At 44.3% G+C, this 13,010-nt stretch overlaps 1 protein-coding gene and 1 non-coding gene across 6 annotated transcripts; one reads left to right on the top strand and one right to left on the bottom strand.

Moving 5' to 3' along the window:
* The first annotated feature begins 444 nt into the window (after positions 1-444).
* LOC135401557 (src substrate cortactin-like) lies at positions 445-12,567 on the top strand. 5 transcript variants are annotated; one of them, XM_064634026.1, is made up of 17 exons: positions 445-513; positions 1,223-1,333; positions 1,616-1,692; positions 2,803-2,932; positions 3,013-3,123; positions 3,698-3,752; positions 4,116-4,226; positions 4,381-4,491; positions 5,331-5,441; positions 6,415-6,581; positions 6,661-6,727; positions 7,622-7,776; positions 8,123-8,278; positions 8,824-9,151; positions 9,327-9,413; positions 9,585-9,640; positions 10,175-12,567. In XM_064634026.1, exons 2-17 carry the CDS (start codon positions 1,238-1,240, stop codon positions 10,253-10,255), a joined length of 1,899 nt encoding a protein of 632 aa, XP_064490096.1. In that variant the 5' UTR covers positions 445-513; positions 1,223-1,237; the 3' UTR covers positions 10,256-12,567. The 5 variants fall into 5 exon arrangements, with proteins under 5 accessions (XP_064490096.1, XP_064490094.1, XP_064490099.1 ...); XM_064634024.1 differs by having other exon boundaries at positions 455-563; XM_064634025.1 differs by lacking the exon at positions 445-513 and adding an exon at positions 685-853.
* Trnat-ggu (transfer RNA threonine (anticodon GGU)) lies at positions 1,941-2,013 on the bottom strand. Its single transcript has one exon. It is a non-coding gene; the product is annotated as a tRNA-Thr (tRNA).
* Positions 12,568-13,010: the final 443 nt, after the last annotated feature.

Below are 13,010 nucleotides of genomic sequence, written 5' to 3'. Positions count from 1 at the left end.
AAGCACGGCCTCTATGGGAGAAGGTGTAGAATGAGGGACGATTGCCGAAGGTCTCAAACGTCTTTGTCTCCAGCTCAACTGTTGCACGAACTTCCTTGAAGTCACCCGCGATGCAAATAATACCGTACATGGTGAGTAGAAGGCACAATATGCTCTGTACGACGATATCTAAGGGAAGAATGGTAAAGTCTTGCTCCGTGAGCCGCAGATAGGATCGGTGTTGGGCCGCTGATATCGCTGCGTGGACAAGTCCCACAACGCCGAATGTAACCATCAGTTTTGGGGCATTCGAGGGCATCTTCGTCCGGATCAACTGGTTGTGGAGATCGATTTCGCCGTGCCTCTGTGGTTTTAGCAGTTTTAGGTTGTACGACAGATCATCAAAGTGTGATCAGCTACGTACTGCCTTTTCCTTTCCTTCCTCATTCATGTCGCTAGTGTCGCCGGATGCGCCAGAAGCTTGCACCGGAAGTTTGAAGTTTTCGTTCGCCAGCCCACCCGGTAGAAAGTGTGGTATGTTTTCTGTTTCAACGGTGAATTTTATGCAGAGCCTGCGCTGAAAAGTGAGTTTGACGTGATAAAATCGTTGCTTGAAGTCGTCTGATCAAACCACATACTAGCGGTTCTGAGGCATTGATCCGGTTCCTGAAGTGCGCATAACTTAATTTATGATTTGCTGCTGTCAGGTTATCTCACGTCGACGAGATAACCTGCGTTTATGGGTGTTGCTGTGCAAGTTTGCTGTTCTCCAGTATAACACCGAGCGGCTTTTGGCCAAATGTTGGTCCTAAAGGTTTTGTAAACTACGTGGATCATGCCGGATATGCCATGCTTACGACATCGCGCTGAGTTTGTGAGTCAAATATCGACGTGCGATTTGTGTCTTTTTTCCACGTACGTGATTAAGACCCCATAGCTGACTCAGCGTCAGCCGTATCTGGCGCATCTTACATTATTTTGGATGTGGCATTGCTGTAACAGCGTGTCTGTTGAAACTGACAACGCGGAACGTATGCGAAAATCGAGACGACCCGACTTCAACTTCGAATCAGATATTTTGTTAATAGTGTCAAACATCATTAATGTCTTAAAAAGAGATGCTTACACCGCTGCATGGTGCTTACAGGCTTAGTACAGGCGCATATGGGACAGCATTATTTATATTAGTTATAGCCTGAGCTCTGCACTGGTTTCCTGACAGTGTTTTTTTTTTTCTCTCCAGTAAGAACGTAACACCATGTCGACGTGGAAGGCTTCCATGTCCACTGACATTCGGGTATCCAATCTGGGACCCAGTGGAGACGACGACTGGGAAACGGATCCTGATTTCGTGGTGAGCTCTGTTGAACATGCAGCACATTCTGTAACAGAGATTAGCCTTACACTATACTCCGAGACAACCTATGAGCAGCAGCCACACAGAGGCTCCTCATCATATTGTTTTTGGAGTCCTCATGCTGCAGCAAACTGGTGCGGTGTGTCACCCCCCTTCTGTCGTGTCATCCAGACGACAACAATTTTCCTGTTGGCAACAATGGCAGCAAATGACATCGGCAACATATCACATTGGTTTACCTGTCATTTGAGTTAATTCAGCGAACAAAATTTCTTGCAGAACGATGTGACGGAGGAGGAACAGAGATGGGGCTCAAAGACCGTCGAAGGATCTGGACACGTGGCTGAAAGCGTCAAGTGAGTCATATTCGCCTGCCACTAGCCACAGGGAGCCAGTGAGTCACTTGACGTTGGTGTGCGGACGGACTTATAGTGGATTCAAGAGCGGTCTGAAAGATGCGTCTACATAAATTTCGTGCCAAAAAAAAAGGCTTGGCGTCTACTCTCCACAGTTTTTTCCATATTTTTTTTTTTTTTTTGTCGAAACCTAAGCTTTGCCATGACATCCTGGTTGGCGATGAAAAATGGAGGTCACTGAAAAGTTTAGCCAGCTGTAGGACTCGAACCCACATCTTCTGGATTACCAGTCCAGGGCTCTACCAATTGAGCTAAGCTAACACACTTCTCCCCAGCGACTTCTGAGGGCGCGTCATCTGAAGGGACAAATCAACCACTCTCTCTCACTCATCCCCCTTTCACTCTTACATGTTTTCTCGCTCATACACACAATCATACGACAGGATCGACGCAAGCGGCAACTGTTGAACAATGTTTCGTAGTGTAAATGAATGGAACAGCATACCACCAAACATAAAAAGTGTCAAAAAATTTTCTGAATTTAAAAAGACTCTCGAAATATTTTTTGCTGTCAAAAATGTATAAAGGTTAATTTAACTACATATTACATATGATAAATATAACTGATTTGGGGCACAAAGATGTGCAGCTGTGTCTAGTGCGTGCCTTGCTATTACATGTGTATTTTTGTGCATTGTTTTCATGTATCATGTTTTTATGTATTTCGTGTATTATGCTTGTGTATTTTTTTTTTTTTTTGCATTTTTTCATGGCTCTAATCTTCGTATGTCACACGGAAGACCCTTTAACCGGGATACTTTTCTCTCTGGGTCTTCCATCTGTACAAACTGTACTGTTCATTAAGCATTGTTAAGTTTAAATAAATTCAAATTCAAATGAGAGAACTGGTGTTCTGAGGCTGCAACAACATAGAAAGGACAAATACACATACAAAGCCTCAAATTGCCTAAGAAATTAACCATGAAAGATGGAAGTCACTGAAAAGGTTAGCCAGCTGTAGGACTCGAACCCACACCTTCTGGATTAACCCCCCAGTTGGGCTCATATTGAGGAAAACAGGAAAGCTCAGTATATTTCGTTCCCTTCCAGCATACAGGAGCTACGAGAGCAAGTGACAAAGGACGACGCGGCATACAAAAAGAAAGTTCTCGAAGAGCTTCCAAAAGCGTCCTATGGTTACGGGGGGAAGTTTGGACTCCAGAAAGATCGGATGGATAAAGTACGTGGTCGCTCGGCTGCTGTCGCGTTGCAGCGTCAAAATTATGTCAATCAAATTTGTGCGTACTCTTTCTCCCGTAGTCCGCTGTCGGGAACGACTACGTCGCCACTGTACACAAGCATGCTTCGCAGACGGATGCGGTGAAGGGCTTTGGCGGTAAATTCGGGGTGCAAACTGACCGACAGGACAAGGTAAGGTTCCGTTCATCGGGGTTCCCTGTCTCGTACTTTGCCCTCACATGTTGCACGCGTGTATAGGGTTGCCACCAGGCCGGTATTATACCGGCACGGCCGGTTATTTGCTCGCTCTGCCGGTTGCCGGTAGGAAGGTGATACCGGCAGCCTTTTGCCGGTATTTGTGGCTCAAGACCTTTCATAAGGGCTTTTACGGGGTTTTTCCTTCAACATTCCACTACAGCTTGAATAAATCTGGAGCACAGACCTAACTCCGCAGTCTCCAGTCGTTTTCTTAGTTATTCATTATTATGATTATTAATTGTTATTATCATTATCATTGTTATTCATTACGTCTTGTGTTCGGAGGGGACAAGAGCAGTGGTTGTGCAAAGCTGTTGGTGGTTGTGTCGAGCCAGCTAGAACGTTCCTCACCCACGAGCCTTTCCTCCTTTCCCTCTATTCCGCCTCCTCTCCCTCAGCCGGTATTTTTCGCTCCGAAAGGTGGCAACCCTACGCGTGTAGGCAGTCAATTCTGAAGTTTCATTCTCCGGCAGGGAGACTATTTATCTAATCCTCTATTTTCTTACAGTCTGCAGTTGGATGGGAATATCATGAGAGTCTTCAGAAGCATGCCTCACAGAAAGGTCCTTTTCTTTCTCTGCCGTTCTTATTTTTATGCAGGCCTTCGCGACTTAAACCGGAATGCGACACTTTAATAGTTTGAAACTGTAGTATTGAAAAGTTTTAACTGTATTTTGTTATGTTTGTTGAAAACCGGTGCGTTTCAAACTATTAAAGATGTCTACTCCCGGCAATTGGACTATATATTCAGATGTGACACTTTGTACCAAATGTAAATGAAAGTTGGTTGTTTGCTTTACAGCTTAGTGTTTACAGTGTTACAGCTTTAGAGTGTAGGGTGTAATAGATGCTTAGAAAATTGGCATTATGAAGCACAAGTCGGAATGTTTCATGCGTCAAAAGAAAATCGATTATTTCCTGTTCAGATTACAGCAGTGGCTTCGGCGGCAAGTACGGCGTCCAAAAAGAACGCCAAGACAAATCCGCCGTCGGCTGGGAATTCCACGAAAAGACGCAGAAGCATGCTTCTCAGACAGGTATGCCTCTTTTAATATTCTTTCCTCCTTCACAAAATCTAGCTCTGATGCGTCGTTTCACGAAAACGTGCGGTGGTTTTGTATGCCCCGTGAGCATGGCCTCTTGAACTAACTGAAGATTGGGCCTCTGGTGATGGTCTATTCATCATTCTAGATTATGCTGTTGGCTTTGGTGGTAAGTTTGGCGTGCAGAAGGACCGCCAGGACAGTGCTGCTCACGGCTGGGACCACATAGAGAAGGTGGAGAAGCACGAGTCACAGAAAGGTGAGGCACGACCCACTGTGGTGGTGGTGATTCGTATTATCAGCGTCTTTCGCGTCTTCACGTCTCTCTGCTCTCTTCCCTCTGTCTCTCACGTTTGTTTATATCGTTACCTTCAACGGACACTTGTAAGTCATAAGCCTTCTCGCTTTCGTGGTCAGTTTTATTGACTCTCGGAATTAACAATTCTTCGTTCTGATGCCTCTATGAGGTCTCCTTTATCTCCTCCTCTTCTTGTGGCTCAGTGACGATCTACTGTCTCATTTATCTGGTGTCTGTGTCCTCAATCGAAGTATGGCGCATATTGTGGACACTGACAAGTGTGTTGGAGGTAGTAACATCCATTCCAACCAAAAGCAGATTAATGGCAAGAGTGTAGTTCAAATGCTTCCTCTGTCTTCTTCTTCCTCTTCCTTCCATGCTTAAAGAACCGTCTACGTAGCTGTCTTAATGTCCCCTCCCCTGCATTTTCGTGCTGTATCAGCTCCCGTGAAGATCCAAGCTATCAGCTTTTGAGCAGCATATGATGTGCTGCAAGACTTGCTTGTACTGCATTATTAACGTGGCAGCATACATATGGAGAGGTGGAAACCGCATGAAGTATTCTCGTGTTGCAACACACACCACTTACTTCGTAGATACTTTGCAAGAAATGGTATTGTACAATGATACAAGCGCCTTTTGAAGAAGGATAGATCCCAGGTTGTAAAGGCATTGAAACCGCTTGTCATTCTGGAACAGATCTGCCTTTCATCTGTTTGTGTTATCCCTATAATCACTTAGTCTTTGAACCCCTTGAAGCTGCTCGACAACAAACCCGAGGTTTCCTTTATGAATTTTAGACTACGCTGTCGGTTTTGGCGGTAAGTTTGGTGTTCAGAAGGACCGCCAGGACGACTCTGCTCATGGATGGGACCACGTAGAGAAGGTGGAGAAGCATGAGTCGCAGAAAGGTGAGACTCGTGGGGAGGATAACCATGTCTCTTGCACAACTAGCATCTCTTGCCTGGTCCTGTCCTTGATGTTATCCTCTGTCTTCGTCATGGCCTTTTCTTCTCTATCTCACAAAAGCATTGCTAATGAATTAGAGCCTGAAGTTTTAGGGTTTGACCCCTTTCTTCCCCAAATTTGCACCCTAAATTGAAGGTTGCCTCTTTAGGGTGAAACCTAATTGTTACTCAGCAAATTGCCCCCACTGAAACATCTCTAGGAATGCACAGTAGCTTTTTTGGCAGCAAATCAGCACAGTTCGTTTGAGTAAAAGATCCCGATTTCTGCCTGAATTTACCATACTGGAAGTTTTTCCACCCAAATTTGCGTGAATTTAGAGCACATGTTGATCTCCCCAATCCCCCCCCCCCCAATTGGGGAAAAAATATTTTCCGCAAACTTCTGCCTCTACTAATGATGTGTCCTTTTCCTGTTTGTGAGCGTGATTTTCTTACACTGTGACCGTTTTAAATCTCCTCTGAGGTTCACTTAAATTTGTCAAGAATTTCTTTCTATATCTGCTATGTTCTCTTTCGTCAACAACACAAGTGCACTATAGCTGCTTGAGGTTGCCAAGTGTGGGTTTCTACCAGGGGTTTGATCCAGAGTTTCTCTGATGGAGGGCACGATCTAGTAGAGCATGCTACATACACTGCCTAAGATAAATTGAAGCACCCTGTGACAACAGGCAGACATTGATGGCAGGGTGGTCATATGTGCCCCTGGTTCATGCTTTTATCTACTGCCAAAGTAGCACAACATCTTAACCCAACATTGGACCGACATTGGCAATGTCGGCCCAATGTTGGGCCAAGATCGGACCGATATTGGGCCAAGATATTGTGCTGCTTGGGCGGTTGTCATCTCTGTGCACAGGCTGGTTGTGCAGACGTCATAATTTGACATGCTTGTGTACGAGTGGTGGGGACCTTACAGATTATGCCAAGGGCTTTGGCGGCAAATTCGGAGTTCAGGAGGACCGCAAGGACAAGTGTGCCCACGGGTGGGAGGAGGTGACGAAACCAGAGGCTCATCCTTCTCAGGTCGACATGAAAAAGGGATTCGGAGGCAAATTTGGGATCGAGACTAACAAGCAGGACAAGGTGTGATGCAGCTTTCTAAATTTTGCACTTTTGTTGGTGCCTGTCGCGAACCTTACCTTGTTTCTTTCGTTTATTCTAGTCGGCATTTGGCTTTTCAGAAGTTGAAAAACCGAAACCAGCATATCAGAAGCCAAAACCAGATGTGGGTAAGTCCCGTAGGGTTTCCTGCAGTTAACGCTATGTCGTCGAAATATGTGATGAGATGAGATGGTTGTCATCTCAAATGCGTATTTGGGAGAGGGTAAAACCTTCCCCCATGTAAAGTTCCCATAGAACACTCCCTGATATATCTTTCTGGCAACGGTACTGCTCTGGGTACACTGGGGGTGTGTACACTAGGTACACACTGGGTACACCAAAGTCGTACCCATATTATCTTGCCTAATACTTTACTCACGTTTAATGTGTGCGACCACACTGCGTACATTAAACGGTAATGACATTCTGTGGATAAGGCTTTACTGAGTGAAGACTTTATGTTTTTAGATACGTAGATTCTTATCCATTAATTCATCAGATGCGACCCAATATCGTTCTTGCAGCTCAGTGGTGTCACCGTTTCCGACAGGTTGACCCTCCTATGCGCCGTCATTGCGGAGATCTGGAAGATCTAGAGCACATCCTTATTCATTGCCTGCACTACCAACCTTACAGATCCGCACTTTCAGTTTCTCTAAATCACCTGTACTCTCACCCTCTCTCTATGTCAAAATTGCTAGGTCCACGGCCAAATCAGGCCCAGCAACACTCTGCCCCAAGAGCGGTTCTAAAGTTTTTGGACACCGTCGGACTTCAGTACTCTTCTTTGAGGGCAATGAGGCGACTCAATATTTCATTTTACCGCATTACCGCAGCAGTGGGGTAGAGTATCGCCGCTGGCGATGAATCTTCCCCTATCACCGTCATTTAAATAAAGTTGTTGTTGTTCTTATCCGTTGAGGGTAAATTGAACGGTTGGGCAGAACGCAACCTTCGATGCAGAGGCATGCCGCGGCTGCGGAATATTCTCGTTTCCCACTGTGGCCGTTTTCTCTTTGCAGAGGTGTCTTCGGAGCGTGCAAAGAGCTTGAGAGCACGGTTTGAGAACATGGCAAAAGCTGGGGAAGAGGAGGCCAAGAAACTGGCAGATGAGGAACGCAAGAAGCGAGAGGAGAAAGATAAGAGGGAGAAAGAGGCTGCCAAGCGAGATGAAGAGGCGAGCTACTTTCTTTTGTTATTATTTATTTATTTATTTCGGCGCACAAAAGTTGTTTTAAGTTGTCAGTACAGACAAGCCAATTAGAAGCTCCATACCAGTGCACTTTGTCTGCAGATGGAGGGTCAGAAGTATGCTGAGAGACTGCATACTTTACCCTAATGTTTGTCTGTGGTAGTCGTGAGTAGTCACTCAAATGGACTATCTTACTCACTGGAACAGCACACAACAAGGAACAGTTCTGTTTGACCCAGGGCTTGCTTCTTCTCTGACCGGAAATCACTATTTTGTGTTCAGAATAGAGCATAGTGCATGAATTTTTTATGTTTTTAAATTGTTACCACAGCAACGGCAGCGCAAGTTACGCGAGGAGCACAAGCGCATAGAAGCTCTGGAAGCGGAGCAGGCAGCATCTCGTAAGGACGAGGATGAAGAGACGCCGAGGGACCACAAGACAGCTCAGCCAGAGGAGAGGCATGAGGAAGAACAACTCATCCGACCGGTTAGTTGGCAGTATATTCCTCTTTTAGTACCAGTTCAGTCTTCCAGAAACTATCAGTCTGTGAGTGTTACCCTATGAGCGTATTGTTAGGGATTGCGTCACCCTTGGATGTGCTTGTCAATTGCGCTCATATGGTTCGCATTTCTTAGCTATATATGCGAAGTTAGCTTAATAACAGAATGTTACGAGGAAAATTTAAGGACAGTACAGAGCTTCAATGTTTTAGACAGCTGGAATTGAGCTAGATTGGTATAATACGTGCTAACAGAGCACAAAGGACACAGACAATGGGCAGAACATACCTGCCGGGTCTCCCAGTTTATCCAGGAGACTCCCCGATTTAGACCACTTTGTACGGTCGTACGGTCGAGAAACAAACCTCTCAGAAAATGCAGCCAAACACAGAGATCGACAAGACGACTGCCAACTTACAACTGGAAGTTTATTATACGAAAGTTTATTACGTGCTTAGTTAGCATGCTTAATGTTAATCAAAGCTCCTGCTCACGCTTGTGCGAACATTTTTTTTTTTTTTTTTTATGCAGGGCACGCGTAAAGACCATTCCAGGGTATCGGTGATCCCGAGGGAACTGGTGGTCGCCCCCAAGAAGGAAAGCAGCCCCGACGTGTCTCCGCAGGAAGAAATCGCCGCTCCTACACCCACTCCGGTGACGAAAGAGACCCCTGCTGCTGTCCCCCCTACTGCACGTATGGCTGCCCCTGCAGCTGTCCCTGCAGCTGTCCTGCAGCAAGGCTCAGATGAAGATAACGTCTACGAAGTCGTGTCCGCACCAAAAGAAGAGCCAAAAAAAGTTGTGCCACAGATCCATCAGTCGCCCGTGGAGTCGGACTCAAGTCCAGAATCAGCACCAGGTGAAATTACTGCGTTCATTTAATTAAGGATGCTCGTTATCTGCAAACCGCTCACCAATTGAAGAATTTTTCTCGTAATTTTTTTTTTTACTTTCCTTACCATTATTTAATGCTGTAGGACTTGCATGATGTGTGGCATTGAAATAGGTTCCATTACATCCATTTTGTCTTCTAGGTGAAGCCCAGGAGGAAGACCTCTATGAGGTTTTGGAACCGGCAACGTCCAAGATATCGGCAGTGGCCCTTTACGACTATCAGGCTGGTTAGTCTAAGAACTGCTTCATTGTGCTAACTTTTAAAAAAAATTTTGATAGGCCTCACGTTTACCACTTAGCTTTAGAGTCTGAGTCACTACCTTTGTGCCTTGCGCGGAAGTAGCCACTGCGTGATATGCACTGTGCATGTGAACCATTGTTCTTGCGCAATTTTTCAGCTGACTACGACGAAATATCCTTTGATCCTGACGACATCATTACAGACATCGAAGCTGTGAGTCCTTTTTTTTTCTTGTGTTTATTTCACTAAATGCACTATACGATGGCAGAATTCATTCATTTAGACGCTGAATCCAAGTTTGAAGCAAAGGCACACACACACTACCGTTTTATTCTAAAACATCCGTATTAGCACTATCCAAGCCATGGCCAGGCACTTTGTCGTGGCTTGAGCAGGGTACTGCCGTACAAAATCCTTTCAGGCAAATGCCAAATAAGATGGTTTTCTTGAAGACTTATACAATATAATTTGGTGAAGAATCATGTTTGAACCTTCAGCAGTCTACTTGAATGTTGTCATCGTAAAATGAAAAGGAGTATCAAAATGTGGTACGACTTGATGTGGCCTTTGCAAACTGTCCTTCAGTGCAGAATCCAAGAGTTTATATAACAGAGGTCAACACTGTTGACCCCTGGTGCCCGAAGTCTTCAAGAAGGATATGGCACGCTTCTTGTCTGTATATAATATTGACCCAATTAAGTGGTTTCCTTTTTATTTCTTTTTTTTTTCTGTGTTCCATGGAAATAGATCGACGAAGGATGGTGGCGTGGAAAATGCCACGGCAAGGTGGGTCTCTTCCCGGCCAACTACGTTCAGCCGCTCTTCTAGCAATCGTCGACTCCCCCAACTCTTGCTCACGAGGCTCACAGGAACAAATGTGGAACCCACGCAACGCAGCAGACGACGACCTATCCTCGCAGGGTCTGTGGATTCCAAGCCAACTTCCGAGTCGACTTCGTTGCCGCGAGGTGGTTACAAGTATGCCAAACGCACTAACACGTCACGGGTGCAGCGATTGTGTCTTGTCATTTATATTCCTAACCTTCGTTACCCCCTTGATTCAGCGGTTCTGTCGGGTAACACTCGCTGAAAATTTATATATCGTACTTGTAAAACAGATTTTTTTTAACGCATAGTGGTTGTACATCTGCAATGACTGCCTCTGTACATTTTTACGTGCCTTCGTTACATCGTCTGGCTGATGGCATTATTTGATTGCATTACTAAGCGAGAAATAGAACACACCATATTTTACTTGCGATATTCAGTCTATTATACATCCGGCTCGGTTTTCTATGACACACGGTCCTATCAACGTCCTAACAACGTCCTATCAACGTCCTAACAACGTCCTATCAACGTCCTAACATGTTGGTCAATGTCCTAACAACGTCCTATCACGTTTCTTTGTCGGACGTCCAGAGGATCACCAGTCGTGGAAAAACCAGCTGTGCTTTGTTCTAATAAATATGGTGATTAAGTATTGTTATGCATCTCAAAGCAAGTCATATTGCTACGACGCTACTGTCTATAATCTTCCATATTGTACAATGATGAGCCAAGGACAATTGAGATTTGTACACAAATATCATAACTGCGCCACAAAGCTAGTAGCGAAGTATACTGAAGGCGATTAGTGCCGTGCATTATTGATCAAGCATATGTTTATCACCATTTTGCTCTGGTGTATGCAATATGTATTTTGTAATACAATTGATATACACACGAATGACATTGTGTACATTGAATGCTACCTTCATTGTAAACATTGTTTACACTTTACTTTCCTTTAGCACAGTACTTAAGGTTAAGGACATACTGATCAGTTGTGATAAAGGCCTTGGTTGTCTTGCAAATCAAGTTTGTGATGTTGGTTGCCATTGACACCTGCCGCAACGACACCGAATATCGTCTGAATGTACAAATAGTGTCCTGACGGACTTGTGACATCCTATGGATATCTTAGGGATATCCGTCGGACGTACATTCGTTACATTATTATGCGGACATTATTCGTACATCCAGAGGATATTCGGTGTTGTTGGGGTGTTGATTATGCCATGTACTGGTTTGTATTGAATGTACAGGGTCTCCAGGGGCAAACTTTAAACCTGTTTCTGTGTCTTCCACGATGATTGCTTGGCTTGCAGCAGTCAGGAAGACATATTTTCTGCTTTAATGCCAGCAGCGATAACCTGGAATTAGCCCCCTTTGTTTTGTAGCGTAATTGGGACGAGGCTATCTTCTGTGCTCAAAAAATATCCGTCAATCAGTCACTAGGCACAGAAACTGCATGCGTGTCGATGCAGTTGAAAATCTCTTTTGCTAGTGAACTCACCTACATGTTTCAGACAACATCAGAGATAATGGAAGCACGACATTTTTTTTCTTAAAAAGGGGGCAACTGTTTCTTAGCCCTGTAATATAGCTCAATATTTGTGGTTCCTTAATAATGAATATTTGTTCTTGGGAATATTTGTTTTTTCTTTGCAGTGTGGGAAAGATATAAGGATAAAGGATAAATTAACAATACGATAACGATGAACGATATAACGCATGATTATATGATGTAGCGTAAGACAATGCCACAGCAAAGCAGCTTCATCATCTGTTTCAGACACCATTGTGAAGTATTGAGTAGCAGTGACAAGTTGTGGGCACTCCTTGCAGAAATTCTAGAAGTGGTTACCTTGAGAGGCTGCTCTTAATCCTTACAATTCACGTTGTGAAGGAATTGTGTCTTTTTCTTTTTTTTTTTTTATAGTCTGATTATTATGATGTGAACATGACATATGCAGTACTTGAACTGCAGTGAAGTTTATCTGGGGACATCTACATAATTTTCCAGGGTTAGACATATAGAGCTGCATATTTTGTTTTTGTAACGGTGTACTTTTTATTACCATTTTTAGCATTTGTGTCTTCTGATGCGAAATCGAGAGCTTTCTTTCTCTTTTTTTTTCTGGCTGTGATCTAAGAGTTCTACAAAAAAAGATATTGTATTAAAAATAACCAGCTACGTCTGAAAAAGCCACACATGCATTTGTGCACTGTTCGAGTTTCTTTCGCATATGTACACAAACACGTTGGCAATAGCTGTAACTATATAAGTTGAAATAAAATTTATATGTTACCACGACTGTACCATGAAACTTGCTTCCTACGCATGCGGCTAACATCTCATCAGACTACTGCCATGCTACATAATTCCTACAAGCCACTTTTGTCTCCCATACTGTCAATGGCACACACAAAAAAAGTTTTTATCTTATCAGTTTGGTGCTCCCCGATATCCTGGTGGAAGTGATAGTCATTCCTTTATCAGTCCACGCCTGGTAAAAACCCGTTCAGCCGGAGCCAGGTAAATGAACGAGATGCGGAGTTCTGAATTTTAAACATCCCTCTTCCGATGTAGAAAAACCCAAGGAACATAGGAGGAGGCAGGCGCTTTGCTGACGTCATTCCAGAACCAGTCGTGCAGGCGGGAAACCACAACGCTGTCTGTGTCTTCCACTGTCTCTGCAACTGTTTTCTGGTGTAACACTCTGTTCACCAACGTAACTGCAACCTAACAGAAGCTCTA

The sequence above is a fragment of the Ornithodoros turicata genome, chromosome 7 (genome assembly GCF_037126465.1).
Source record: "Ornithodoros turicata isolate Travis chromosome 7, ASM3712646v1, whole genome shotgun sequence".
NCBI lineage: Eukaryota > Metazoa > Arthropoda > Arachnida > Ixodida > Argasidae > Ornithodoros > Ornithodoros turicata.
The sequence above is the reverse complement of the archived record's forward strand: the minus strand, read 5'-3'. Positions and strand labels throughout refer to the sequence as shown.